At 35.2% G+C, this 26,190-nt stretch overlaps 1 protein-coding gene across 1 annotated transcript; it reads right to left on the minus strand.

The window, feature by feature from the left end:
- Nucleotides 1-1,898: 1,898 nt before the first annotated feature.
- Nucleotides 1,899-24,130, minus strand: LOC136026544 (polycomb protein eed-like). The gene is made up of 2 exons (XM_065703228.1): nt 24,028-24,130; nt 1,899-3,279 (listed from the first exon to the last, which is right to left on the minus strand). Exon 2 carries the CDS (start codon nt 3,249-3,251, stop codon nt 1,983-1,985), a length of 1,269 nt encoding a protein of 422 aa, XP_065559300.1. The 5' UTR covers nt 3,252-3,279; nt 24,028-24,130; the 3' UTR covers nt 1,899-1,982.
- Between the last annotated feature and the right edge of the window lie 2,060 nt (nt 24,131-26,190).

Here is a 26,190-nt window from a genome sequence, read left to right on the forward strand (position 1 = left end):
CTTTTATTTATATACTTTTCCGTGATCACATTAAAATTATCTTTTATCTGACGTCTTAGCAAGAATTTATCCTTGTTTTTGTAGAAGGAGCTACATCCTCCTTCCCCCATTATTTGGGCATCTTAGCAAGAATTTATTTATTGTTCTATCCTCCTACGTTTCTAAAAGGAGCTACATCCTCCTATATTTGGCGTTGTAGCAAGACTTTATTTATTTTTCTATCTCCTTCTTTTACAAAAGGAGGTAAATCCTCCTTCCACCTTTATTTGGGCATCTTAGCAAAACTTTATTTATTTTTATATCTCCTTCTTTTACAAAAGGAGATAAAGCCTCCTTCCACCTTTATTTGGACATCTTTGCAAGAATTAATTTATTGTTATATTCTCCTTCTTTCCTAAGGGGAGCTACATCCTCCTGTATTTGGCGTTGTAGCAAGACTTCATTTTAATAAATTTGTCTTCAAAGTAAAATTTATAAACTTTATTTATTTTCTATCTACTTCTTTTGCACAAGGAACTACATCCTCCTTCTTCCTTTATTTGACGTCTTAAAAAGAATTTATTCATTGTTCTATCCTCCTTTTTTGAATTACAAGGTTGTATTTACAAGGAAAATTTTCTTGTGTTCAAATCTTATGGTAAAGAATGTGCAGTTACTTCGTGAATGTAGTGTACTGGTTTGTATACTGCCCTCTTATATTCCCCATAAGGGAGGGTAAGAGGGTATTGCATTCACCCAAGGAAGACATAAATTATTAACAAGACACATAAAATATCGTATTATTAAGTGATTTATGATAAATGGACTAGTTAAAGAAGATAGTAATTTAAGTTAAAAACATTCTCTGAGCCAAATTTTCAAGTCAAGTCGATTGGCATGGTCCATTTTCTATATTTCTTCAATTAGTTCATAAGAGAACAAACTTAGCGTTTCTACAGCATCATAATTTCGACATCACGCTTATATTGTAGCATTCCTTGTCCATAGTTTACTTTACCTTTATAGTTAAAACCTGGAAAAAATTAGATACTTGTTGGCTTGAATAAAAAAGAACCTTAAGACAGTTATTATTCAACTCGGGAAAAATTCGAACTTTTTGAAAATCCAAGCACCACACATAGGCTAACCACTTATGATGAGCTAATAATCAGAATTAGAGTTTGGATATAGACCAAAAAGGCTGTAGCCCCCTTATCTCTAGTGATGTACACTTGTCACCACCACCTTCCTCTTACCAAAAAAATGCTAGTAGCACCTCCAACTATTAAAAGCTTTTAATTGCATATAGTCTTATTGTCCCTTGCCCTCACTAGCAAAAGAATTAAAAATAGTTGAAAATTTGTAAGTATCTCAAACATATTTACGTAATTCGACAGGGTTTGGGGGGCATTAAGGAAACTAATTCTTTTTCTGGATGTAGCCATGCCAGTTTTCGTCCATGTAAATTTTTCAAGGAATAAAAAATTTATCAAAAAAATATGGACAGGAAACTTAAGGTGAAAGACAATTCCTCTCTCTGTCTCTCCCATGCCTAAATCAAAAAAAAAAATTATTGTTTGAGGTAACTCTATTTAAAGAAAAGTCTTTTATGAGAAAAGTGCATTTTATGCCAGAATTATCGCGCAAATTAAAGAATTTTTTGTCCAAGGCTCTTAAAAAGCCTTCAAATACTTCCTGGAAAGGTCTTAAACCCCTTCCTTGTATACAAAAATTGACTGTTCTGTTTTCCATGCATATCATTATGTTTGGAAATGGGACGATAAGGAACTTGTTTTATACAATTTAAAAGGTACAGTTATTTAAAATGACAAAAAAAATAAATAAAAAAAATTGAAATACGAATACTGTTAGAGTTATGGCCCCTTTGCAGGGCCATAAATTTGAAAAAAAAGCTACAATAATAAAATGCATCTTTATTTTTATATATATATTAAAAATGACAGTGAAAAAAGACATGACTAACATGAATTAATAATAAAAGTTTAGCGCAAAAGATCTGGAGAATCATCATTAACACTATCATCTTCATCCTTGATTTTATCCCATCTCCAAATCGTTTGATCATCACAAACACAAATAATAACTGAACCATCACGTGATATAGCAGTTTGTCTCACTGCAGTGTTACACTTCGGATGTGATAGTAGAACATGTTTAGCCTCCATCAAATTGTCAATATCTAGATCCCATACATAAGTTTTGCCAAATTGATTCCCAAGTGCGAGCACTTTATTATTTACATTCAAACCAAACCTGATATACCACAGCTCACAGTCGGCAACAGTTAAAACATGAAGTTTACTAATTTGTGAGCCTTTAATTTCAGAGCTGTTAATTTTCCCTGGTTTCCAAAGGACAATCTCATTTTCACATGCTTTTGAAGCCACAAAATCGCCAATCCAACGAACACAGTCCACATAGTTCCTATGTATATCCCTAGTAGAGAAAACAGGGAAGTTAACCTGAACTGTCTTATAATGTTTATTATTTAGTTTAGCTGAATCCCAAAGGGCTCCTTTCATTAACTCACTCCCAATATCCCAAATCTTCAATGAGTGGTCCATCCCTCCAGAAACAATCCATCTCCCATCCCTACTAAAATCCGCACTGATTGCTTCACTTCTATGTCCATCAACCCCACCTAATACCGCAATCAGCTTATCAGATCTCATATTCCATAATCGAATTGAATAGTCTTTTGACACACTCATTAGTACATCAGTTAACAAGGGATGGAATTGTAATTCATTAATAGCTGTACCATGACCAATATAATTCTTGATACACTTTCGTGTTGCTAAGCTAAATACACGAATTACACCCTTTTCACCAGCGGCTGCAAGAATTGGCCTTCCCGTTTCTTTATCAAAAGACCACGCACATGTAAAAAATTCTTCAGCATGAGGACCAGGGCTTGGATCTGCAAATATACATATCACCTTAATCGCACCAGATGGACAACATTCATATACAGTAACTCTGTTGCTGCCAGCCGTGGCAAATATTTTAGGTGAGTCGTCTTTAAGATGGTCGTTAAATCGAACCCCAAATAGTGATTTTCCATGATCTTCAGTTACACTGGACTTTAAAACATACCCTATCTTTGGAGGTGGTTTCGAACTACCTTTTCTCTTTCTTTTACCAACAGCTTTTGTGTCATTTGATGATATTGTTGAAAAACTGTGCAAACTCGATGTATCATCATCAGATGCTACTTCGCCAGAACTATCATCAACTGCTCTTGATCCCATCTCAAACAATGGAATGAAATATTTATACCTAGAAGAAGAACAATGTTTACAATAAAATGGCAAGTAATAACTACTAAACAGAGAAAAGATTCTCTTTAAACAGAGAAAACAAAGAGAAACTAAAATCAATACAGAAAAATAATTAAAATATGAGAAGAAGATAAAAACAGAAGAATAAGGTGCTACAGAAATTTTGACCGCATATCCAACAATGGTCTATCAGGACTTAAAACAGAGAAAAACTAAAATCAACAGAGAAAAAAGGATTAAAATACGAGAAGAAGATAAAAACAGAAGAAAAACAAGGGTCTGCCAGGACTTAAAACAAAGAGAAACTAACATCAATAGAGAAAAAAGGATTGAAATATGAGAAGAAGATAAAAACAGAAGAAAAATATGCACAGACATTTTGACCATATAATTCAAAAACGGTCTATCAGCACTTAAAACAAAGAGAAACTAAAATTAATAGAGAAAAAAGGGTTGAAATATGAGAAGAAGATAAAAACAGAAGAATAAAATGCTACAGATATTTTGACTGCATAATCAACAAAGGTCTATCAGGACTTAAAACAAAGAGAAACTAAAATTAATAGAGAAAAAAGGATTAAAATATTAGAAGAAGATAAAAAAGAAGAAGATGAAACGGAAGAAAAACATGCTACAGATATTTTGATCGCATAATCTACAAGGGTCTGTCAGGACTAAAAACAAAGAGAAACTAAAATCAATAGAGAAAAAACGATTAAAAAATGAGAAGAAGATAAAAACAGAAAATTAAAAATTTAATTAAGACAACCGAAAAAAAAAACATGCAAACCAAACATGTAACAGAGCTACTCCTGTCCAATTCAGCAAGTAGTCAATATTAGGCATCAATTAACAATTGGATTACTCTGGTCAGATTCAGATCATAACTGAAAACCAAAAAAAACACCATCTACAAACTTAGTTAATTCTTATTGCTTTTCTTTATATGTTGCGATAGCTGGCTATTTGGCTTTAGGCCCACATCTTTACAGACTAAATTTTGATTGTCATTCCAGGCTAAAGAATAAATTTTGTGATTTCTTCATTTTTTTTCTGGTGTTATGTAGAGCTAAGCTATAAGTTTTTTTTAAGCTATAAAAAAATACGTTCCTAAAGAACCAAATTTTAAAACGATTAGAAATAAGTTATATACTTAAAAACTTAAAATGAACAAATTAATGAATAAATGAAACCCAAAACAAACAAATTAAAAGGAATAATCACATCAAACATAGGAAAGAAGAGTATAATTGGAAAAAAGAGGAGGCACAAACTGTAGATTTTGTTCTTTGGTTCAGGAGACTTTATAACACCTCAGCTGCAATATTACTGTCAAGTAAACAAACAAACAAATATTTTCTCAAGACTAAAGATAAAGCCAGACACGAGTGAAATACTTAATGAAAGCCGAAACTTCGGAAGGGTAACTACCTTCCAGGAAATTATGATGCTGGTTAACTCCAGTGTGAGAATTTGAGAAAAACCTTCCAGGAACAATAAAACATGAATGTGGAAGGTCTAAAATTTTACAATGTAGAAGGTAGATGAAATACTTTAAGGAAAATAGTCTGCGAAGTAGCATATGATGTCTTAGAGAGGAAAGTTAGAAACACAGCTAGGAATATTAGTGAAAATGCTTTCAGTTTGGTAGGGGTTACTATAAGAAACATTCGAGTGATATATCATGCAAGAATTAGATGAATGTAAAGAAAAGTATTATAATATGAATCAAGGGGGTGTGAAATAAAAACAAAGGATTACTGAGGATCTGGATGATGCTGCCAGATGGCATGATAGTCCCTGTGCCAGCCCTCTAAACCCTCTGTGCCAGCACACTAAATTCAACGAAAACTCCATAAAAGGCAATTCAACGCCGTAGAAATACCTGATTAATCAAAGCTTTTTCTTTCGATACCCAGACGATATATGTCAGAGACGGGATTTGGTGTTTTATAAGAAGGGGGAGCAACTGTAAACTTTGCTGCCCCCTGCCATGCAAACAATACTTTAAATATTACAATTTTTGATCAAAGATATTACAATTTAAGTTTGTTTTACCGCCCACCGGGCATGCCGCCCGTGGCGCTTGTCCCCTCTAGCCTCCCCCCAGATCGGGCCCTGATATATGCCTACGTTTCTTTATGCATGTTAAATAAAAAAAAACAAGTTTTTTTAACTGAAAGTAAGGAGCGACATTAAAACTTAAAACGAACAGAAATTACTTCGTATATGAAAGAGGCTGCTTCCTCATCAACGCCCCGCTCTTTACGCTAAAGTTTGACTCTGTGTCTCAATTCTTCTTTTTAAAAAGTAAAAAACTTTAGCGTAAAGAGCGGGGCGTTGAAGAGGAAGCAGCCTCTTTCATATACGAAGTAATTTCTGTTCGTTTTAAGTTTTAATGTCGCTCCTTACTTTCAGTTAAAAAAACTTGTTTTTTTTTATTTAATTTCTGAACGTTTTTGAATCAATGCATGTTTTGATTTTGGTTCTCCGCAGAGGAATAATTAAAACGAAATTTGCATTTTTTTTTTTTTTTTTTTTGCTAAATAGCTTTCTCATAATTTTGATCGAATGATTTTGAGAAAAAAAGAGCGGGGGAGGAAGCCTAGTTGCCCTCCGATTTTTTGGTCAATTAAAAAGGCAACTAGAACTTTAAATTTTTTACGAATATCTTTATTAGAAAAGATTTACGTAACTTATAAATTAGCTTACGTAAAGAACTTTTGTATTCTCATATTTTTATTACATATATGAGGGGGTTCGCCCCCTTGTCAGATCCTCGCTCTTTACACTAAAGCTTAAATTTTGTCCCAATTCATTAAGAATGACCCCAGAATCACAAAAGCCGTAGAATAAATAGTTGAAATTACTAAAAATACTTTAACGTAAAGAGCGAGGTATTAGGAGGAGGTGAGCCCCTCAAATGGGTAATAATTTCTGTTTGTTTTAAGTTTTAATGCTGTTCCTTACTTCCAGCTGAAAGAACTTTTTCATATTTATTTTTTCATTGTGTTTTTAAATAATGCTAGTAAATCCTGCGCTCCCTTCATGGAGATTTTCTTCCCCCATGACAAATTATCGATGGAAAGTTCCCCCAGCATATCCCCCTCTTCTCAACCCCTCCCCCAACCAAAAAAATCCTCCTGAAAACGCCTGTACATTTCCAAATAACCATTACTATATGTAAGCATTGGTCAAAGTTTGTAACTTGTTGCCCCTCCCATGGGGACTGTGGGGGAGTAAGTCGTCCCCAAAGACATAGTTATAAGGTTTTTCGACTACGCTGAATAGAATGGCTATCTCAGAATTTTGATCCGTTGACTTTGGTAAAATAATTAGCCTGGGAGGGGGCCTAGGTGCCCTCCAATTTTTTTGTCACTTAAAAAAGGCACTAGAACTTTTCATTTCCGTTAGAATGAGCCCTCTTGCAACATTCTAGGACAACTGGGTCGATACGATCACCCCTGGGGGAAAAAAACAAAAAAAAAACAAAAAAACAAATAAACACGCATCCGTGATCTGCCTTCTGGCAAAAAATACATAATTCCACAATTTTGTAGATAGGAGCTTGAAACTTCTACAGTAGGGTTCTCTGATACGCTGAATCTGATGGTGTGATTTTCGTTAAGATTCTATGACTTCTAGGGGGCGTTTCCCCCTATTTTCTAAAATAACGCAAATTTTCTCAGGCTCGTAACTTTTGATGAGTAAGACTAAACTTGATGAAACTTATATATTTAAAATCAGCATTAAAATGCGATTCTTTTGATGTAGGTATTGGTATCAAAATTCCATTTTTTAGAGTTTTGGTTACTATTGAGCCGGGTCGCTCCTTACTACAGTTCGTTACCACGAACTGTTTGATAATTTTGAATTTCGTCATACAGTTAATCTTTAAAAAGAGTCTTTCCAAATGAAAAAGTTAAAAGCAACATAATAACTTCGAACGGAAGCTATTTTACATATATATATATATATATATATATATATATATATATATATATATATATATATATATATATATATATATATATATATATATATATATATATATATATATATATATATATATATATATATATATATATATATATATATATATATATATATTTAATTTTTTGTTAGTTTTTCATTTCATATTCACTCCCTCAAATGTGAGGGGGCTACCACCCACCCCCTCAGTCATCATCGCTTACGTCCGAATGTAATGTTTTGCACAACATTACTTCCAGAATGATAATCATTCACTCTTGAAATGCTTCAGGGGTGAAAATCATACACCCCTGAGAAAAAATGTACCCATGAAATGGGTGCTAGAATAGGTTTGAAAATTAATGTTAAGAAGACTAAGTCACTAAGGTTAGGAATAAGTGAAGATGAAAAGGTGAACTTTCCGTGGAGGAATTTATCGTGGGGGAAGAGAATTTCCATGAAGGGGAGCAGGATTTTTTAGCATTTTTTTAAGAGCAATGAAAAAATAAATATGAAAAAGTTTCTACACCTGAAAGTAAGGAACAACATTAAAACTTAAAACGAATAGAAATTATTACACATGCGAGGAGTTCACCTCCTTCTAAGACCTTGCTCTTTAAGCTAAAGTAATTTTAGTAATTTCAACTATTTATTCTACGGCCTTTGTGATTCAGGGGTCATTCTTAAGGAATTGGGACAAAATTTAAGCTTTAGCGTAGAAAAAAAACAATATTAATATATTTACTAATATTAGTAAATTTTACTAATAAAAACGTTCGCAAAATTAGAAGTTCTAGATACCTTTTTAAGTAACCAACCTTTTTTTTTCCCAAAATCATCCGATCAAAACTATGAGAAAGCCATTAGCCAAAAAAAAAATGAATTAATATGCAAATTTGGTTTTAATTATTCATGTGCGGAGAGCTAAAATCAAAACATGCATTAATTCAAAAGCGTTCAGAAATTAAATAAAAAAAACAAGTTTTTTAACTGAAAGTAAGGAGCGACATTAAAACATAAAACGAACAGGAATTACTCCGTATATGAAAGGAGCTGTTCCCTCCTCGACGCAACGCTCTTTACGCTAAAGTTACTTACTGTTTTAAAAAGTAGAATTGAGAGACAGAGTCAATCTTTAGCGTAAAGAACGCTACGTTGAGAGGGAACAGCAACTTTCATATACGGAGTAATTCCTGTTTGTTTTATGTTTTAATGTCGCTCCTTACTTTCAGTTAAAAAAAACTTGTTTTTTTATTTAATTATTAGTAAAGACGGTGGGAGCAGTGAAGATGTTAAGAATAGAATAGCCAAGGTTCAGGGTGTTTTTTTTTTTTTTTTTACATTTAAAAAAGTCTGGAAGAATAGGAAGATAAGTCTGCAAACCAAGATTAGAATATTGGAAGGTATAGTGATGATCGTTGTCAAATATTGCTCTGAAGCATGAGCGCTCCGAAAAGCAGATGAATATTCACTAGATGTTCTCCAGAGAAATTGCCTACGGATTGATCTGGGTACCCGGCTGACTAACCATATTTATAACAGTAAGCTGTGCGAAAAATGTGGTTCAATCCCGCGTTGTAGGGCTATAATGAAAGAAATAAGATGGTTATGGCACTTTCTGCGGATGAACGATGACAGATTGCCGAAGATTGTCCATTTTGGCCAACCATCTAGGGCTAAACGGACAGGAGGTCGTCTTCGTCTGGACTGGGAGGATGTCATAAAGAAAGATTTAAAGGAAATGGGAACTTCCTGGGAGGGTGTAAAGAGGGATGCTTTGAATATATAGGGATGAAGGAGGAGCGTGCATAGCTGTATTGGCCTCAGGCGGCTTGGTATTGCGGTGAGTTTTTAGTAGTAGTAGTAGTAGTAGTAGTAATAACAATAAAACATGAAAGTGGAAGGTCTAAAATTTGACAATGTAGAAGGTAGACGGAATACTTTTAGGAAAATAGTCTGCGAAGTAGCATATGGTTTCTGAAAGAGAAAGTTAGACACACAGCTAGGAATATTAGTGAAAATGCTTTGGGCTTGGTAGAAAGAGGGGGGGGGTCTACAAGAAATATTTGAGTGATATATCATGCAAGAATTAAAGGAATGTAAATAAAAGTATTATAATATGAGTCAAGGAGGTGTGGAATGGAAACCAGGGATTATTGAGGATATGGAAGACGCTGCCAGATGACATAATAGTACAATATTGCTTTGACATATTAAAAAATTGATAGGGAGTAGTCAATCTGGACTTGTTTCAGCTAAAAATAGGAATGGCGCCTCAATTAATATTAAAAAAGGTGTTAAAGAGAGACCACTCCAGACAGTCTAAACAGCTTGAGTGATGTTGGTATTTTACTGAAAAGGATGTATATCTTAGTTTTTTAGCTCTTTATTTTGGGCTGCAATCTTGAAAGGCCTATGCACCCAACTAAAAAAAAAAAAAAATCATTAGGATCCTCTTGGCAAGGGGGCTTATGGTTTAGCATTTCAAGCAGTTCATAAAAAACAGCTAGTTGGCCCTTTTTAGCATACCATTTACAGGCAACCAATATTATTTTTCCTATTTATTGCAAACTGGGTCTGCTTGAAGCAAGAACTTCCAAATACAAGTCCCAACCCAACTGAGAAAAAAAATTGTACTTCCAGTTTTCGATGCCCTTGTCCCTATTCAAATTTCTTGCCCATGTCCTTTCCCTTTGCTCAGGTACTTTCAGGAGTATGTTTCAAGCCAATCAGAGAAACATACAACTTTTAGTCTTTTTGGGGGGAAATCATTTTTTTTTGTGCAGTGGGTCCTCTGAACCTAATGACTTAGGATAGAATAATAAAACATGACAACATGGGAAAAATTAAATTTTTGATCCTTTTGGGCAATTTTTGATTTTACATTATGTTCCACTTGGCACAGGGATTGGAGACCAAAAAATTGTATTTGTCCCTTTAGCCCAGACAACAATTATTGAAAGCTTCAAATCAATTGGAAAAAAGTTAGTGTAGCAATTTTGATTCCCTATATTTCAAGAGCCACTCCCTAACTAAAGAAGGAAACTCATCATTTTTTTTCATTTTTTTTCTTGAGCATAATGATCTCCATGCTCCATAGACTTACAGATTATAAGTTTCAAAATAAAGACACATTAAATACGGTGGCTGGTCCTTGCCCTCCACGGAAAATACCCCCCCTCCCACCGCAAAATACCTCGCCATGGAGTATATAGAAAAGTAGAAATTGATTTAGTCTAATAGAAAAAAGATGTGATTTTTTTTCATGAAAAAGACTGTTAATAACAAACAAACAGAAATTAATTTCAAAAACTTTTTCCACGCAACAAGTTTGTCAAAGAAAAGTAAAAAACTTCATTAGGCCAAAAATGATTAGAAATTAATTCAAAGCTTTTTTCAAAGCTTAAATCTACCACAAATAACCATCAATAAAAAAATGAAACCCAAAAACAAACAGAAATTATGATAAATAACCAAGTCAAACTCAAAACAAACAAAAGTTGACATGACAAGGGCTGACAACCCCCACGCCTTCTCAAGACCAGAACATAGTTTGCACTTTACAGGAAACAAAGCACATTTTAAATATCTTATTTTTTTTTATTTTAATGACGTTGTTTGCAGCTCTAGACACCATTTTCCTTCTTGTTTCACGTTGTTAAATGGCCGAAAAAATTGAACTGAAACGGATTAGCCTTATAACAACATTGCATTGATGCTAATCATCCAAATCAGTTTTCTATTGGACATAGATCTACAGTCGTTGTCAACATTGCTGGCCAACATAAACAGTTAAAATACCTTATTTCCCTTCAAATTCTAATTGAATAGTTTCCTTGTAAATCAAAACCTTAGTAGCACAATAACTTTCTATAATACCTTAGAGAACTTAAGAAATTATTAAAAACCTTTTTTTAGTTATACAGCAGCAGCTGTAGGTCTATCAGGAAAGCTATGCTTCACAGCCGAGTAGTTTCTTTGGCAGAGTTTTAATTAAATTATTTGTTTTAGGAAATTAATATGTTGATTTTCAAACTGTTTTTTTCCAAAAATTGAAAATACTTAGAAAAAGGGGGGTTGTTTAATCTCTTAGGAAAGACGGGGTGAAAAAAGGCAGATACAAGAAGTAGAGTTACGGTGGTTGCTTTATAAGTAAAACTTTCTAATCTTATGACTCAAACCGAAATAAAATCAGCTAGCACAATTGTTGCTTGAGTTCACCAACAACATGTGCCATAAAATCCTTGTTGAATAAGGGGAGAGGATTGTCAATGAACCAAGGCATGCAATAACACACGGATAACAATAGTAGCATTTTTCGTCCACTATCTTACAATGCCTTGGTTCATTTTCCCATTATTTGAACAAAGCCTTATCTCCCAGGGCCTGCAAAAAAAGGTAAAGGGCAACTTTGAGGTCAGTTCTTCTATTGGAATTACCATAAGAACCAAATTACATATGAAGCATGGCTGACAATAATGCAGCTGTGAAGGGCAAAATTGAAGGAGGATTTTGAATCATATTCTAATAATGCGAAATATTGGTCTCCGGGGCCTGCAAAAAAAAGAGAAAAGGGTAACTTTGAGGTCAGTTCTCCAATTGGAATTACCACAAGAATCAAATTACATATGAAACATGGCTGACAATGATGCAGCGTGAAGGGCAACATTGCAGGAGGATTTTGAATCATTTGCTAATAATGCGAAATATTGCAGAACCATTACATCAACAGTGTTGGCAATATCAATTGAGACACCATTTTTAACAGAGCAAAAACACAGTAGTTTTTTTTTGGGGAGGGGGGGCATGAGACAAGCGGTGTAACTTCAACCAAACAGCGTGTTCTTGTCATCTGTTTCTATGATGACCACCAAACAGAAAAATGCTTTTGTGCTTCAACACTTTAAATGACTTGACTGGCATAGGACTTGCAAGACAGATAATTAGACCATGATTAAAGTTTGGATTAGACATGAACAACTTAGTTGGAATTAGCTTTGATCGAGGTAGTAACATGTCCAGTTAGTAGAAGGGCATTCAAACAGAGATACCAAAGCAGTATCCACTTGCCATTTAAATGCATTGTACTTAGTATTGTTTAAACTTTACCCTTGTGAAGGCCTCCAGACTGAACTTAATTTAGACACAACAATGTCCAAGAAGTTGCTGTTTCTTCCTCCTTCCTCAAACAAATGGAGTAATTAGCTTCTGCACTACCATCCTTTCTGCCACATAGAAAAAAAGAAAGGCTCCTTCACTTCTGTAACACATAGTAGGTTGAAACGCATTGTAGGGTTATCACTTTTACTTTAAATTACAGCTTGGAGTATCTAACGATTTGTCCTTGTGAAGCTCCAGAGTTGATGTTTGAAGTTTGTTTCATTATAAATAGTGAGACCAGCTGCAGTGGGGTGATCAGTAGCTTTCCTGGAGTTTTTCCCTGTTGTTGCAGGTGCACCAGAGAGCTTTTTCGACAACCAGTCCAATGATAAAAGTCAACTCCTTAGTAGCAGCCAAAACCAAGTTCATTTTCTCTCTGATTGTTGTGGGAAAAGTAAGTCTTATTGTGCTTTCAACTTTTGTTTCCCTGCAGAAGGGAAATTTAAATTTACTCACCTGCTGCAAACATATTGATTATTAACCATTGATGATGGAAAATTAAATTGTTTTATCTTCTTTGTGTGTTTTGTTTTTGTGTCCCTGTGTTTGGGATGGCCTCCCACGCTCCTCCTGCCTGATATTTATTTATTTACTTATCCTTGTTGCTTCTCTTTTTTGTGTTTTTTTCTATTTTGTTTGTTTTTTGCCATGTTAAATTTTGGAATTATTATGACGAGATGTTTATGTTTTTTCTATGTTTTTGCACTGTCCCAGCCTTACGAGCTCTGCTGTCTGTTGGGACATAATATTGTTTTTTGTTTTGTTTTTTAAGTTGAATAAAAAAAAAAGTTGAAGTTGAAATGGAAGTCTGCATTAAAACAGCTAGCAGAAGACAATTTTCCTGCTATTTATGGAAAAGCAGCCGAGACAGCTGAAAATGTTGGGACACTTGCCTCAATGCAAAGATGCCAATATATATCATTCCTCTCTTCATACCCTTCTCTTTTTTAAAAGGACAATGGCTTTTTCCTAGGCTATACCTCTAACAGCTATGTGAAGAACTTATGTGAAAATGAGAATTCTTAACCCTAAAACCAAATCATTTAAAACCCCACTTCTGATCCTTTATTTTATTGTTGATTTTATATTAACTGTGGTTGTGATGAAGCTCCAAACTCATATGCAGATGTTTTTCTTTGAGACTAGTCCCCTTGCTGACCTGACTGCCTGCCCAATCAAAAGGAGTTTCACAGGCAAGTCTCTTTGGCCTGATATAGTTACTGAAACTCTTGATGCATGCATAAACCTCTTTTTTGAAACAGTTCATTCACTCTTGGTTGAATCTCCACCCTCCCTGTTATCAAAACACCTGCTGAGTGTTTCTACTAAATGCTAAAGCAACTTTAAACAAACCACCAAAATCAGAATGAGAGGGCACATTGAATGGTGTTACAGACATGTCTACCAATAGTGATGTCAAGGTGGACATTAACAATATTTTAAGCAACTGTGAGATGAAAACAAAATAGATCCAAACATAAGGAGTATTTACAAGCGCTTATTTTGTTTTGTATCTGGTTTAAGAATTAGCAAGATTAGAGCTCTTCAATTTGGTTAATTGAGTTAGTTATTTCATCTTTTTTAGTAGCATAGTAATAAATAAGCTAAAAAAAAGAGACCAAGACAGTAATATACTTAGTGCTAGAAAGTTCCTGGACTTCAAGTAGACTAGCTTTTAGCTGGTGCCCCCCCCCCCAAACAGAAACCATAAATACACCACTGGCTCTGGGGTATATGCAAAACTAACAAAACATAAAAAATGGTACCATTAGATTTCTTATTTTAGGCTCGTTTTCAATACTACCTAATGATTTTATCCTGACCACGCACCTCACCCCCTTGATGGACACATATATAGTTCTACTAATGTATTTTTTTCTTCTTTCCATTGATTGATCTGTTGTAAAACTGGTTGCATTATATGGACTCAAGATGTCTAGTTTAGCCTGAGTGATTGTTCTAAATACCGAATGATTTGAAAAAGTAGATAACAATGCAAGAAAATATGATAATCTGATCACTATAAATATGCTGCATATTATAAAGCAAGGATTTCATTGTTTTAGTTTGATTGCAGATATGTTCTAAGCCTACACATAGCACCATCAGAGGTGTGAGAGTGCTTGTCACAAACACAACTTTAACTATAAAAAACTTAAAATTAATAATTTAAAAACACCTCTATTTTTGGATTAACATGTCTCCTGGGGATCTACTATTCTGCAATTCTAGAATAGAAATGTATAAAACTAAAAGGAAACTCAAATTTCTTATCTTATGATTTGCAGAATATTTCTATTAATTGAATTATCATGCTTTCTTCCATTGCTAACCATTTTTAAAAATCATTTCATATGATACTTTATCCATATGTAGCCTATGTGTTTTTTTTACCTGTCAATCTTTGATTTTGCGTGAATCATATTAATTTTTTTATGTACATTGTTGTTAAAGTTAAATAAATGTATCTATGTCATATTTCACTGTAATTTACTTAAGTAGAACTAAATTTCATCAAGTCAAGACTGAAGAAACCTGTTTGAACAACGAACTGATGATGTATCCCAAGATTTCAATGGTGAAAATGTATGTTACAAGACTCCATTACAAACATAGGAGCAAGGTGAAAACACTACTTTTTGGCTTTTTTGTGCTTTTTCTAAATATAATGATGGTTTCCTTTTCAAATAATGCCTTTTATCAGTGTTTTTCCTTAAAAATTGCAGTGAGAGCAGCAGTAAAAGTGAAATCAAAATCAGCTACTCTTGTACTAGCGGCAATACTGCTAAAATAATACACAGAAATAAAAAACGATATAGAAAAGTCCCATGTTTTTTACAAAAATTATGATACTCTTACTCCAAAGCTTAATGAACTGTAAGCTGTGTGTTTTGTCTTGATATATACATTATTTGGGTTTGTGAAATTTGCCCTAAAAACTCGGTGTCAAAATTGGAAGAATCTCATATCCAAATCTCTGGGTTCAGTCTGTGTAGCAATTTGGATAACCCTCAGTGTCAAAGAGGAGCATCAATATATTACAGAACTGGACAGAGAGCTGAAACTGTGAGTTACTCTTTTATTTACTCTGACAGTAGTTGCGTTGAGTATGTCTGTTTGAGACTTCATGTTGGATTTAAATCGTTTATAATAAGTGTTGTTTACTATGGTTTGTCTGACCCTGATCAATTTATTTCACACTTAGCTAAATCTGATCTCACATCTATGGTGGACACCCATGAGTATTCAGCAATCTTATTGTTTGGAGATTTTAATATGCCTGAGGTTAAGTGGGTTGAAGGTATAGGATTCCCCCTTGAAAGTGGCCCCTCCTGTGTCACTACTAAATCCCTCACTGACCACCTACTGACACATATCATTGACCAACCAACATAATTATGGCACTAGCATCAACCCTCCTAACTAGACTTAGATGTGAAAAATGACACTGAAAAAATGATTTCTACTTCCTATCACCCTGCAATTGGAAGGAGTAACCATACTTGTATCTTGACTGAGATAACAGGTGAGCTTCAAGAAGGAAAATAAAACAAAAAAATCCTGTACAGATAATAGATTGATATAGCAGAACCTGTCAAAGGTAAAGTGGGAGAGTGGGGTTGACAGTGGTAACATGAGAAAAGCTGGGAGGCATTTAAGACAGTTGTCCTAGCTGCTGAAAACAAACATACCCAGGTATACTGGTCACCCCAGCCAAAGAAACTTTCCTTCTATATTTCGCATTTGTATTCATTTACTGAAATAGCTATCATAGCACTCAAAAGTGAATGCTATATTACACTACTTTTACAATCACAAAATGGTCACTAATTAGATACACTTTCAAAATATGGTGCAACTTTCAATTTACTTATTAAATGCTCTTACGAAATATGGTATAAAGGAGTTTGCGAATCTGTTCATACTGCACTTGATTGGTTCTAGTTTGTTGTAATGCCTAGTATGTCTGCTGATTGATGCGGCTGGGGGAAGCATGGATTGGTGCCTCTTGTTTGTTAATAGTGATTCCCCAAATTCCATTATTAGCTCATATCTTCAATCAAATAAGATGGGCGAATTCAAGAGCTCAAGGGCACTTTTGTAGCTGCTGTAACTGGGTCCAAGTATTATCCTAGTAGCGCGTTTTTGGACATGCCCTAGTTCATCTACCATGTAAGCTGTGTTCTGAGTCTGAGGATCCCAAACAGGACAGCAATACTTGAGAAAAAGCAATACAATGTAGGTTGTATACACCAGCAAGAGCTGACAATCAGAGAAGTCTAACCTGTGCATACTTGTTAAACTTCCCAAAGAAGTCAAAAGGGCTAGAAAAAAGAAGAAAAGAGCATGGATCAAAGTGCAGATGTCATAATCACAATGACATGTTCAAGAAATGCAGAAATAGGCAAAGAAATTTGACTTGAAGGATTATAGAAAACCACAAGGAGGCAATTACAACTGACCCAAAGCAGAATCCAAAGGAGTTCTGGTGCCAAGTCTCAGCAGCTAATGTCTCTAGACGTGATATCCCAGAAATCATGAAAAAGGATGATACAAAGGCCTCAAAGGCTAAAGAAAAAGTAGATTTGCTCAACTCTTGCTTTGGTACAAATTTCTCCACTCAGCCCATAGCAAATCCTCCAACCACTTTGAAAGAGCAACTAATCTGAGACCACTGTACATAAAAACTATAAGCATAGGGAAGGTCCTGAAAAGACTTAAAAAACTGGATGGGAATAAAGCTGATGGACCAGATAAGCTACAGCCCAGACTATTAAAAGAAGCAGCTGATCAAATTGCTGAGTCAGTAGCAGTGATATTTAGGATGTCAGTCATGTCCAAAGTGCTCCCAAGTGACTTGAAGCCAGCCCATCTTCAAGAAAAGAAGAAAGGATCAAGCCATTATTATTGCCCTATAAGTCTTACTTCTGTTGTATGCAAAGTCCTTGAGAGCGTCATTAATGATGCACTGGTCTCTCACCTTGAAAAAGATCAGTAACTTTAAAAAAATCAGTACTGTTTCCATAATGGTTACTTGATTGAAACAAACCTCATTGGATCATATGATGCTGTGACAAGACTCTTGGATGATGGGCTTCTGGTGGATGTCATATTGCTTGATCAAGCAAAGGCTTTAGATAAAGAACACCAAAAATGTCTTCTCTTGAAACTGGAAGCATGCAGCATGTATGAGGATATAGCTGCCTGGATTGAAGCATTTCTTACTAGAAGAACTCAGAGGACAGTAGTTTATGATGCCACCAGTAAAACTGTTTACTCTGATGATATTCCTGTTACTAGTGGAGTTCCACAGGGCACAATCCTGGGGCCCAAGTTGTTCAGCATATACATACAGTGCTGTACAACTCACCTGAAAAACCCCTGACACTATATGCTGATGACTGTATGCTCTTAGGGCTGAACCAAACTAGCCCCATTCACTCAATGAAGCAAAATAATTTAGATGAACTATCTAGACGGTCATCTGAGTGGGGTTTGCAGTTCAATGTGTCAAAATGCAAAGTCCTACATCTTGGGCACAAAAGTCCTAGACAACCTTACCGTATTGAAGATGACCTACTTGAAGCTGTAGGTGAGGAGAAGGACCTGAGGTTATTGTCAATGACAAACTCAAGCTCCACGGCCACAAAAAAAAGCTCAAGTTGCTAAAGCAAACCGAACCCTAGGCTCATAAAACAAGTGTTTACCACCAGAAAGTTGTATGTGGTCAAAAAGCTGTACAAAGCTATTGTACATCCACACATGAAACTTCAAATGACTCTAGTGTCTCCCCATTACAAAATAGACATTAAAGTACTCAAGAGTGCCCAAAGGCAATCAATTAAGCTCATACCAGCTTTGCAAAGCAAGCCACATCAAACTCCCCATCCTATTGAAGGATGTCTATTGAAGGAAGGGAGGAGATGCAATTGCTATTTGCAAACTGCTTGAAAACAAACTCTCAAGTCAAGTTTTCTCCTCATCCCTCACAGGTATGACAAGAGGTCACACAAAGAAGTCCCCATTGTCATTAACACGAGTGCCAGCACCTCTTCTCTGTATGTACTGTCCCTCACTGGAACCGCCTCACCAAAGCCACCATCCAGTCCCATACCATAGATACATTCAAGGAAGCAGTTGATCAGGGCTGGGCCAATGCAGAGTGTAGGCTAACCTGGTAAGCCAAACCAAAGTCATATCACACCAACAAAAAGATGCTCCAAAGAAGGTTCATCACCACCTTATCTTGCTGGATATGAAATTTAAGGTAAAGTAAAGTGCAACAAAAACTCTAGAACAGAACTGTTGTTATTTCTTGAATGAGGAAATTTGGGTAAATATCTTGCATAACAGAATATTCAGATAGTTAAGAAACAAACTTACATTTTCAATCGGGATTTGATTTTGAGTCCAAATATAACATTTGTTTCTGTCGCAAATTTAATGTTAACCTAACCTATCATTTCTAACCTTACCCAAATATATAGCCCATATTTTATATTTCCTATGCATTAATTGATTCTTGATTTTGTCACTATGATTGAATTTATGGGTTAACGGATTTAACAACATTGATGCTTACACAGGCATATAAGCCATATCCTAGCCAGCACAATAGCACTGCCTAAACAAAAAGTGATAATAAATTTTTTCAGAAGTATTTTGAAATAGTCAAAATACTTTTGACCATTTTCTAAGGGCACTAGAAATGGCTAGTGCCCTTTTTAATAGTAAAAAGTGGTTGGAGGGCCACCAACCCCTTCCCACTCTCATCATTTCCTCAAATATATCCAGTCAAGACTTTGAGATAGCCATTTTTTTTAGCATATTTAAATGATCTGGAAATTATGTCTTTTGAGAATGACACCCCCCCTCCTCTTCAAAGCCCCCAAGGCAGGGATTGTAAGTTATGTCCTGGGGGCATATAAGGTTTTTATAGAAAGGGCAGTCATAAAACTTTGGAGGGGGATCAATAGATTGGTAATCAGAAGTTCTAGTGCCATTTTAAGATTCAAAGTAATCAAAAGGCAGATACCCCACCTTATATTTTTCCAAAATTCATCTGATTGAAATTTTGAGATGGTCATTTGTAGTAGAAAAAGGGTCCTTCAATTTGAAATTGAAAGGGCTAATACTCTTTTTAATAGTCAAAAGTGATTAGAGTGCAACAAGCCCCCCCCCCCATGCCCATCAACTACCAAAACATACCCAATCAAGAATTTGAGATAGCCATTTTGTTCACTGCAGTTGAATGGCCTGGAAATTATGCCTTCAAGGAAGACAACCACACCACACAGCCCTCAGCACAAGGGTCCCCAAAGGCATATAAGGTCTTTATGAAAAAAAAAACCTTAGGGATTGGATTGAATGAATATTCAATCCAATCCATCATAAAACTTACCAATAAATTCTTACCAATAGACCTTATCCAATCATATTTATGGATTGATTGGAAAATCAGTTGTTCTAGTGTCCTTTTAAGAGTAAGTTATTGGGGGATGGCCCCCCAAGCAATATTTTCCCCAAATGCATCTGATAAAAACTTTGAGATTGCCATTTCTTCAAAAATAGTCCAAAGATCATATAACAAGGCTTTTGTAGTTAATAGAATCCCCCAGAGTCTGGAGGTAAGGGTTGTAACTTATGCCCCAGGGCATAACAGGTTTTTATGGAAGGGGGGGTCATGTGAACTTTAGAAGAGGCTCATTTGATTGGAAATGCTTAGTTCTAGTTCATTTTTAAGAGTTAAGATGATGGAGAGCAACTAGCCCCTCCCCTCCCTGACATCCTCTTTTCCTGATATGCATTCAATTGAAACTGTGAGATAGCCATTTTATTACCAACAGTACATAAAAATAACAATGTCTTTAGGATAGACAAAATCCCCCAGAGTCCATGGACAAGGGTTGTAAGTTATGACACAAGCCATATAAGGTTTGTATGAACTGGGTGGTTGCATAAACCTAGGATTGGATGGAGCTCATTTGATTGGTAGTCCAAAGTTTTAGTGCCCTTTTAAGAGTCAAAAGTAAATGGAGGGAATCAGCCCCCCCAAACCTATCATTCCTCAAAATACATCAAACTAAAATTTTAAGATAGCTATTTTGTTTAGCATTGTTGCATTGTTGAAAGGCCCAGTATTTATGTTTTTGGCTATGTCAATCTCCCCAGAGTCCTCAGGACAAAGGCTGTAAGTTAGGCAATTGGTTCATTACTTACACATAGCATATGTTACTGAGAAAGCTATGTATGTTGGAACTTTACTTTCCAAGAAGGTGAAGGGCATTCAGACAAACATTTCAGAGAATATTGAGGGGAGTGTTGAACTAAATCAAAACATATTATGTGTAAATGGATTGTCGAGGGTGTAACATGGGAATAACTGTATATTAATTTGGAAAATTCAGGAAATGACAAGGGAGATATAACTCCTGCTAGTAGTACTACTACTAATTCAATACTTTTACTAGCAACAAGTACTACCACACTGCTTTATTTACAATATTGAGGGGAAATTCAAACTAAATCAAAACATGCTATGTGCATATACATTGTAAAAATAGCATATCTCAAGAATGGATTTGGGTATTAAGTTGGAACTTTCAGAGAATCCTTAAAGGGGAAGATAATCTCCCCTAAATTTTATGTGTACACTACTGCTAATACTACTGTTACTAAAACATTTACTAATACTATACTACTACTACTGCTACTTCTACAGCAACTACTTGAGGCTAAGAGCATTGAGAAGAAAATTTTATGAAGTATATGAACATACTGGTTATCAAAAGGATATATCAGCTATATCACAGCAATTGCTAATTGTATTTAGTTGAAACTTACAGGACTTTATGAGAGGGGTGCTTTACTGACAGAAAGGCAATATGTTAATACAACTGCTGCTAGTAGTGCCACCACTAATCCAATACTTTTACTAGCAATATCAATATTACTACTGTAACTACAATTACTACTATGCCTAAGGGTATAAGGGTGAAATTGTCAAGGAATCACAACATGCCATCTGTGTACAGGTTGTTAAAGGGTGTAACAGCAATATCTCAGGAGCAGTTTAGTCTGTGAAGTTGAAACTAACAGGGCTTGTTAAACTAACAGAACTAGTACTACAGCTGCTATTAAAATTAAGTGCATTAAGATGAAAATTTGTGATATATAGAAATTGTATGGAACTAATTTGAAACACACTATGCCCACACAAGTTGTCAAGTAGACACATCAGAAATGGTTGAAGGCATTAAGCTGAAACTTTCAGCATGCATTGAAGGGGATGTTGAAGAAACTGAAGGTGCTATGCATATACTGCTACAACTATTGCTACTATGCAAGCTAGGGGTATTAAGATGAAGCTTCTAAGGAATATTTAGGTGGATATTGAATCAAGTCTAAACAAACTATGGGCATGTCTTTCAAAAAGGTGACAAAGCAATATCTGAAGAACAACTTATATTATTAAGTTATACCTTTAAAGGTAATTTGTGGAGGGTTTTGAACTAGCCTAGTCAGAAAGCCCTATGCATAGGCTACACTTTTAAAACTACTACTTCAATTATTGTAACTAATGATGCTAAGAGTATAAAGGGGAAAGTTTTTGGGAGAGTTTAGTATGAGTATCAATTAAACAAAAACACTGTATGCATGCAGGTTTTCAAAAGGACATATAAGGACACTTTACTGAAAACAAAATATGTTTGAAATGTTTTCATTTTAATAAATAAGAAACTATCAAAACTTTAATGAATAAAGATTGGCATGTGTCAATTAAACTGACAACCCATATTCATTTTTTTTTTTTTTCAGTAAACACAAATTATGTTCTGGTCTTGAGAAGGCCAGGGAGATTATCAGCTCTACTTGTGTTCATTTTTGCTCATTTTGAGTTTGACTTAGCCATTTATAGTAATATCTATTTGTTTTGAAGTTTCAGTTATTTAATCATAGGCCTAGTGATTTGTGGTTGTTTTATGCTTGCAAGATTATTTGATTTTATTCATACTCATTTTTGGCTTAATGGAGCTCTTCACTTTACTTTGAAAAACTTGCTTTTTTGGAAAATTTTTTTTTTAATTATCTAAAATAAGAGAAATGGGTTATCTTTGAGGGTCTGTAAAGGTTTTAAAATCAAACTTTCAATGGAAACAAATTTCCTATTTAGGCTCAGAACAAAATTCTGATTCTAGAGATAGCTTTGTTTCTTTGCAATGTGAATAGGCCTAATCTGTTAAATAATATTTATTGAAATTTCTAAGTTTGGTTTAACTTTACCATTTTTATAGCTATATATGGAAACATCAGAGATGTGTGGTATAATGTAAAAATGTCAGTAAGGTACCACCAAGATATTTGGAAAAGATATAAAATAAGAGCCTAACCTAATACTACTAATTTGGATGTACTAGCCTACAGAGCAAAGTTGGCAACATTTTTGAAGGGTTTCTTTTTTTTTTAAATTCCTGCAAATTCGTTTACATAATAGTGTTTTACTACTAGTCTATCACTAAAGAAAGAAATAATGGTAAAATTCTAGTTAATTGACTTCTTGCTATCTCAGAAAGGGTTTAGGTTAGGAAAATGAAACTTTCAGGGATGAACCTACACACTAAAGTATGTCATGAGAAGGTATTTTGAAGCAACTACTTCTACTCCTTCTCTCTCTAGAGTGCCCTGACCTTTGATGACCTTTAAAAATGTGCATATAAAAGTGAATCCTTGCAAAATAGATCTTCTGCTTAATTGAAGTACAACAAAATTGTTTTCAGCTTCATAACTTTGCTCAATCCTAAATGAGGTTTTAAAGATATGCAAATACATTTCCTAAATTTTGAAAAAAAAACATTGATATGGCTCAAAATTCTACTCAAATAGCAGGAATTGCATTTTAAGAACTAAAGGCAGAGAAAAAGCAACTAGTAACTAAAAATTAAGGTAAAATGTTGTTTTGTCAAAACTTCAATAAGTATAGACCTGTCATGTTGGCAAATTTCAGGGCCCTCTAGAGGGAGAAGGAGTGGAGGTGGGTACTTTAAAATACCTTCCCAGGACATACTTTAGCCTGTAGACCCATCCCTGAAAGTTTCATTTTCCTAACCTAAACCCTTCCAAGATAGCAAGAAGTCAATTAACTAGAATTTTACAGAAATAATTACCACTTAGGCTTATTAGCTACAAGTGGCAATCTTTTCTCACTAGACAGTTTTTCTAGAAACATGTTTTTTTAGACTTTTGGTTACAATGGATTGTTTTACCTTTAAGGACCCATAAAGGGCTTGAAATATAATTTGCCCAGAAATGATCATTGAATTAGGCTATGAAACAGGATAAACCAGGGCATCTTTCTTTTGTTCTAGCATGCTTACTTCTGGAGAACTGCTATTTTGCAGCTTTACCATCCCTAGGGCTAAATCTGGGCCATCAGAGGGGTGTATTGTCAGAAGAGCAATCAAAATGTTGGGAAATGGAATAAAATAAGAAGCTCCATGGTACTAGCCTAGGTACTAATTTGTTCAAGTTGCCAAAGTAGCCAAACACTAGGCTAGCACATTTATTTACCAGCCAAGCCCACTTCCGATGAACTCGGTTACTGCTTTTCACTTACGTTTCAAATTTCAGTCTTATCTCAGTCAAAAAAAAACCCTCACTTCCTTAGGGCCCAACACAGCTGCGGGTTAATACACAAAATAGTGATCTTCTTCTTCTACTAGTTATTACTTATTTTTCTCTTGGCCTCTATTCAATTTGAAAGATACTATTTTTGTCTTATTAGATGGCACTAGTACTTGGATGGCTCCTATTTATCACTATGATATTCATTATTAGCGGACGTGACAATTATTCGCCAGAAGGCAGGAATCGGCTACAATAGGAAAGAAAATCCAGACCACTAGTGAATAGCGTATCTGGTCAATAGCTTTTACTGTTAAATCACAAGTATTACAATCATGACTAGAAGAACTTCTAGTTTTGTGTTTTTTTCTTGTTTTTTTGTAATCAATAACTAAAATTAGTGAGTAGTATTTTTAGAAATCTTACAGAATTGCAAGTGAGAACCAATTAAAACACTAGTTTCAATAAGGAAACAGGGATCAAACCTAGCTGTAACAACACATTGTAGGGCTCAGAATTTGACTCCGGTAATGAGAATATGCAAAATAATCTCTACATTAACTCGAATATGAAGAAGTAGAAGAGGAAGATAAAACTGGTTTGCAGAAAGACCGATTATGGTAATGAAAGTTTTATAATATTTTCTCCGTTTTTATATTTACTACTACTGCTAAAAATTCAATACTGTTTAAAGCCGCCTGAATTCAGCACAGTCGCGATTGTTCCTCCTCTGCTCAAATCAATTCGAAAGGTTTCGATTACACTCACACACACCTTTCAAGTCACGTGTTTGACCTTGACTATACAGTTTTTTCTGCAAATCTTCAAGTGTACCTGTTTACGTCGTTACTGACTTCCGCATATCAGACCACCTTCCAATTTCTGCATCTATTTTTCGTCCTTCTGCTTAGTCTACTCCCACACCTCAACCACATGAACCTCGGGGCAAATTTTACAGGGAATGGAAAAACAATCCAAGGTGATCTATTCACAACAGTTACTAATTCTGTCTTGCATAACATTCCTGTTCCGCTCCAGCCGTTCATGAGAAATCCGCATGCTGATGCAAATAACAAATTTTGTTCCATTTGTGGCTCCATTGTGACTGTTATCGCTCTAGTTGTGCTTCTGACATTTATATTTCTACCAAAAGAAAGTTTGTAAGACAATTATCTGTCCACATGAACCAGATAGTTGAAGAGACGTCCCGGTAAGCTTCTTTGTCCCAAACTTCCTTCTGGAGAAATTTATTAAGAGATCCTTATAGCGCCCACCTATCTGCTCAAGATATTCCGAGTGCAACTTGTAATTCTCTGCTGAATTCTCCCCGCCAGATGCCGTCGTACAGTCCGAATATGAAGATAAGCTTGATAAATTTTTGTCTAGCTGTCTTAACGACAATTTTGTTGTTTTGATTGATTCTGTAGTGCAAGCAATGCAACGCCTAAATCGTAAGAAATCTTCCGGCATCGATAAAGTGAGTGCTGTTCACGTTCTGCATGGAAGCGACCTGCTGGTAGACTATATTGCTCTTTTGATGCAGAGGATTTTTACCCAAGGAGTTGTACCTTCTTCTTTGTCGATTGGATATCTCACTCAAATTCCAAAGAAAGGTGAACTCGCCACAGAGTGCTTGCCTTTCCAAAAATAGCGGTCGAAGTTCTGTTCATTGACCATCTGAACGCGAAGTCTACGTACCAACCCCTGATTTTTTGTTAACGTTAAAAAAGGTGCTGTTTCTTCCCCTTCACTCTTCAATAACGGAGTTCTTGATGCGGAATCAGCTGTTCCCACATCTTTCATCTTTGCCTGTCTTGATCTATCTCTTGTATGTTATACAGACGACATTCTGAATTTGAGACACACTATAATCTGAGTATGCAAAACTAGGTCTTCAGTTCAATGCTGAAAAGCCCGAAGTTGCATTCTTCCACTGGAAGCAAGTGTCGCCTGGGAATATTCCTTTCGGAAATAGTAGGATTAAGTCAGTAGATCATATCACCTACATCGGTCTACTCATTGGTTCATCAATAATGCATACGCAAAAACTATTAATTTCTCACATTGAACAAAGAATTGGGTTATTATATACTTCTTTTGTAACGAATAAGTTACGATTGAACCACCGTCTTCTTTCGAGACTTTTGAACTCTGT

Source organism: Artemia franciscana, chromosome 4 (assembly GCF_032884065.1).
Source record: "Artemia franciscana chromosome 4, ASM3288406v1, whole genome shotgun sequence".
NCBI classification, from domain to species: domain Eukaryota; kingdom Metazoa; phylum Arthropoda; class Branchiopoda; order Anostraca; family Artemiidae; genus Artemia; species Artemia franciscana.

What these genes read in the sequence shown, in the direction of transcription:
- LOC136026544 (XM_065703228.1), bottom strand. Translation starts at nt 3,251, where the DNA reads ATGGGATCAAGAGCAGTTGATGATAGTTCTGGCGAAGTAGCATCTGAT.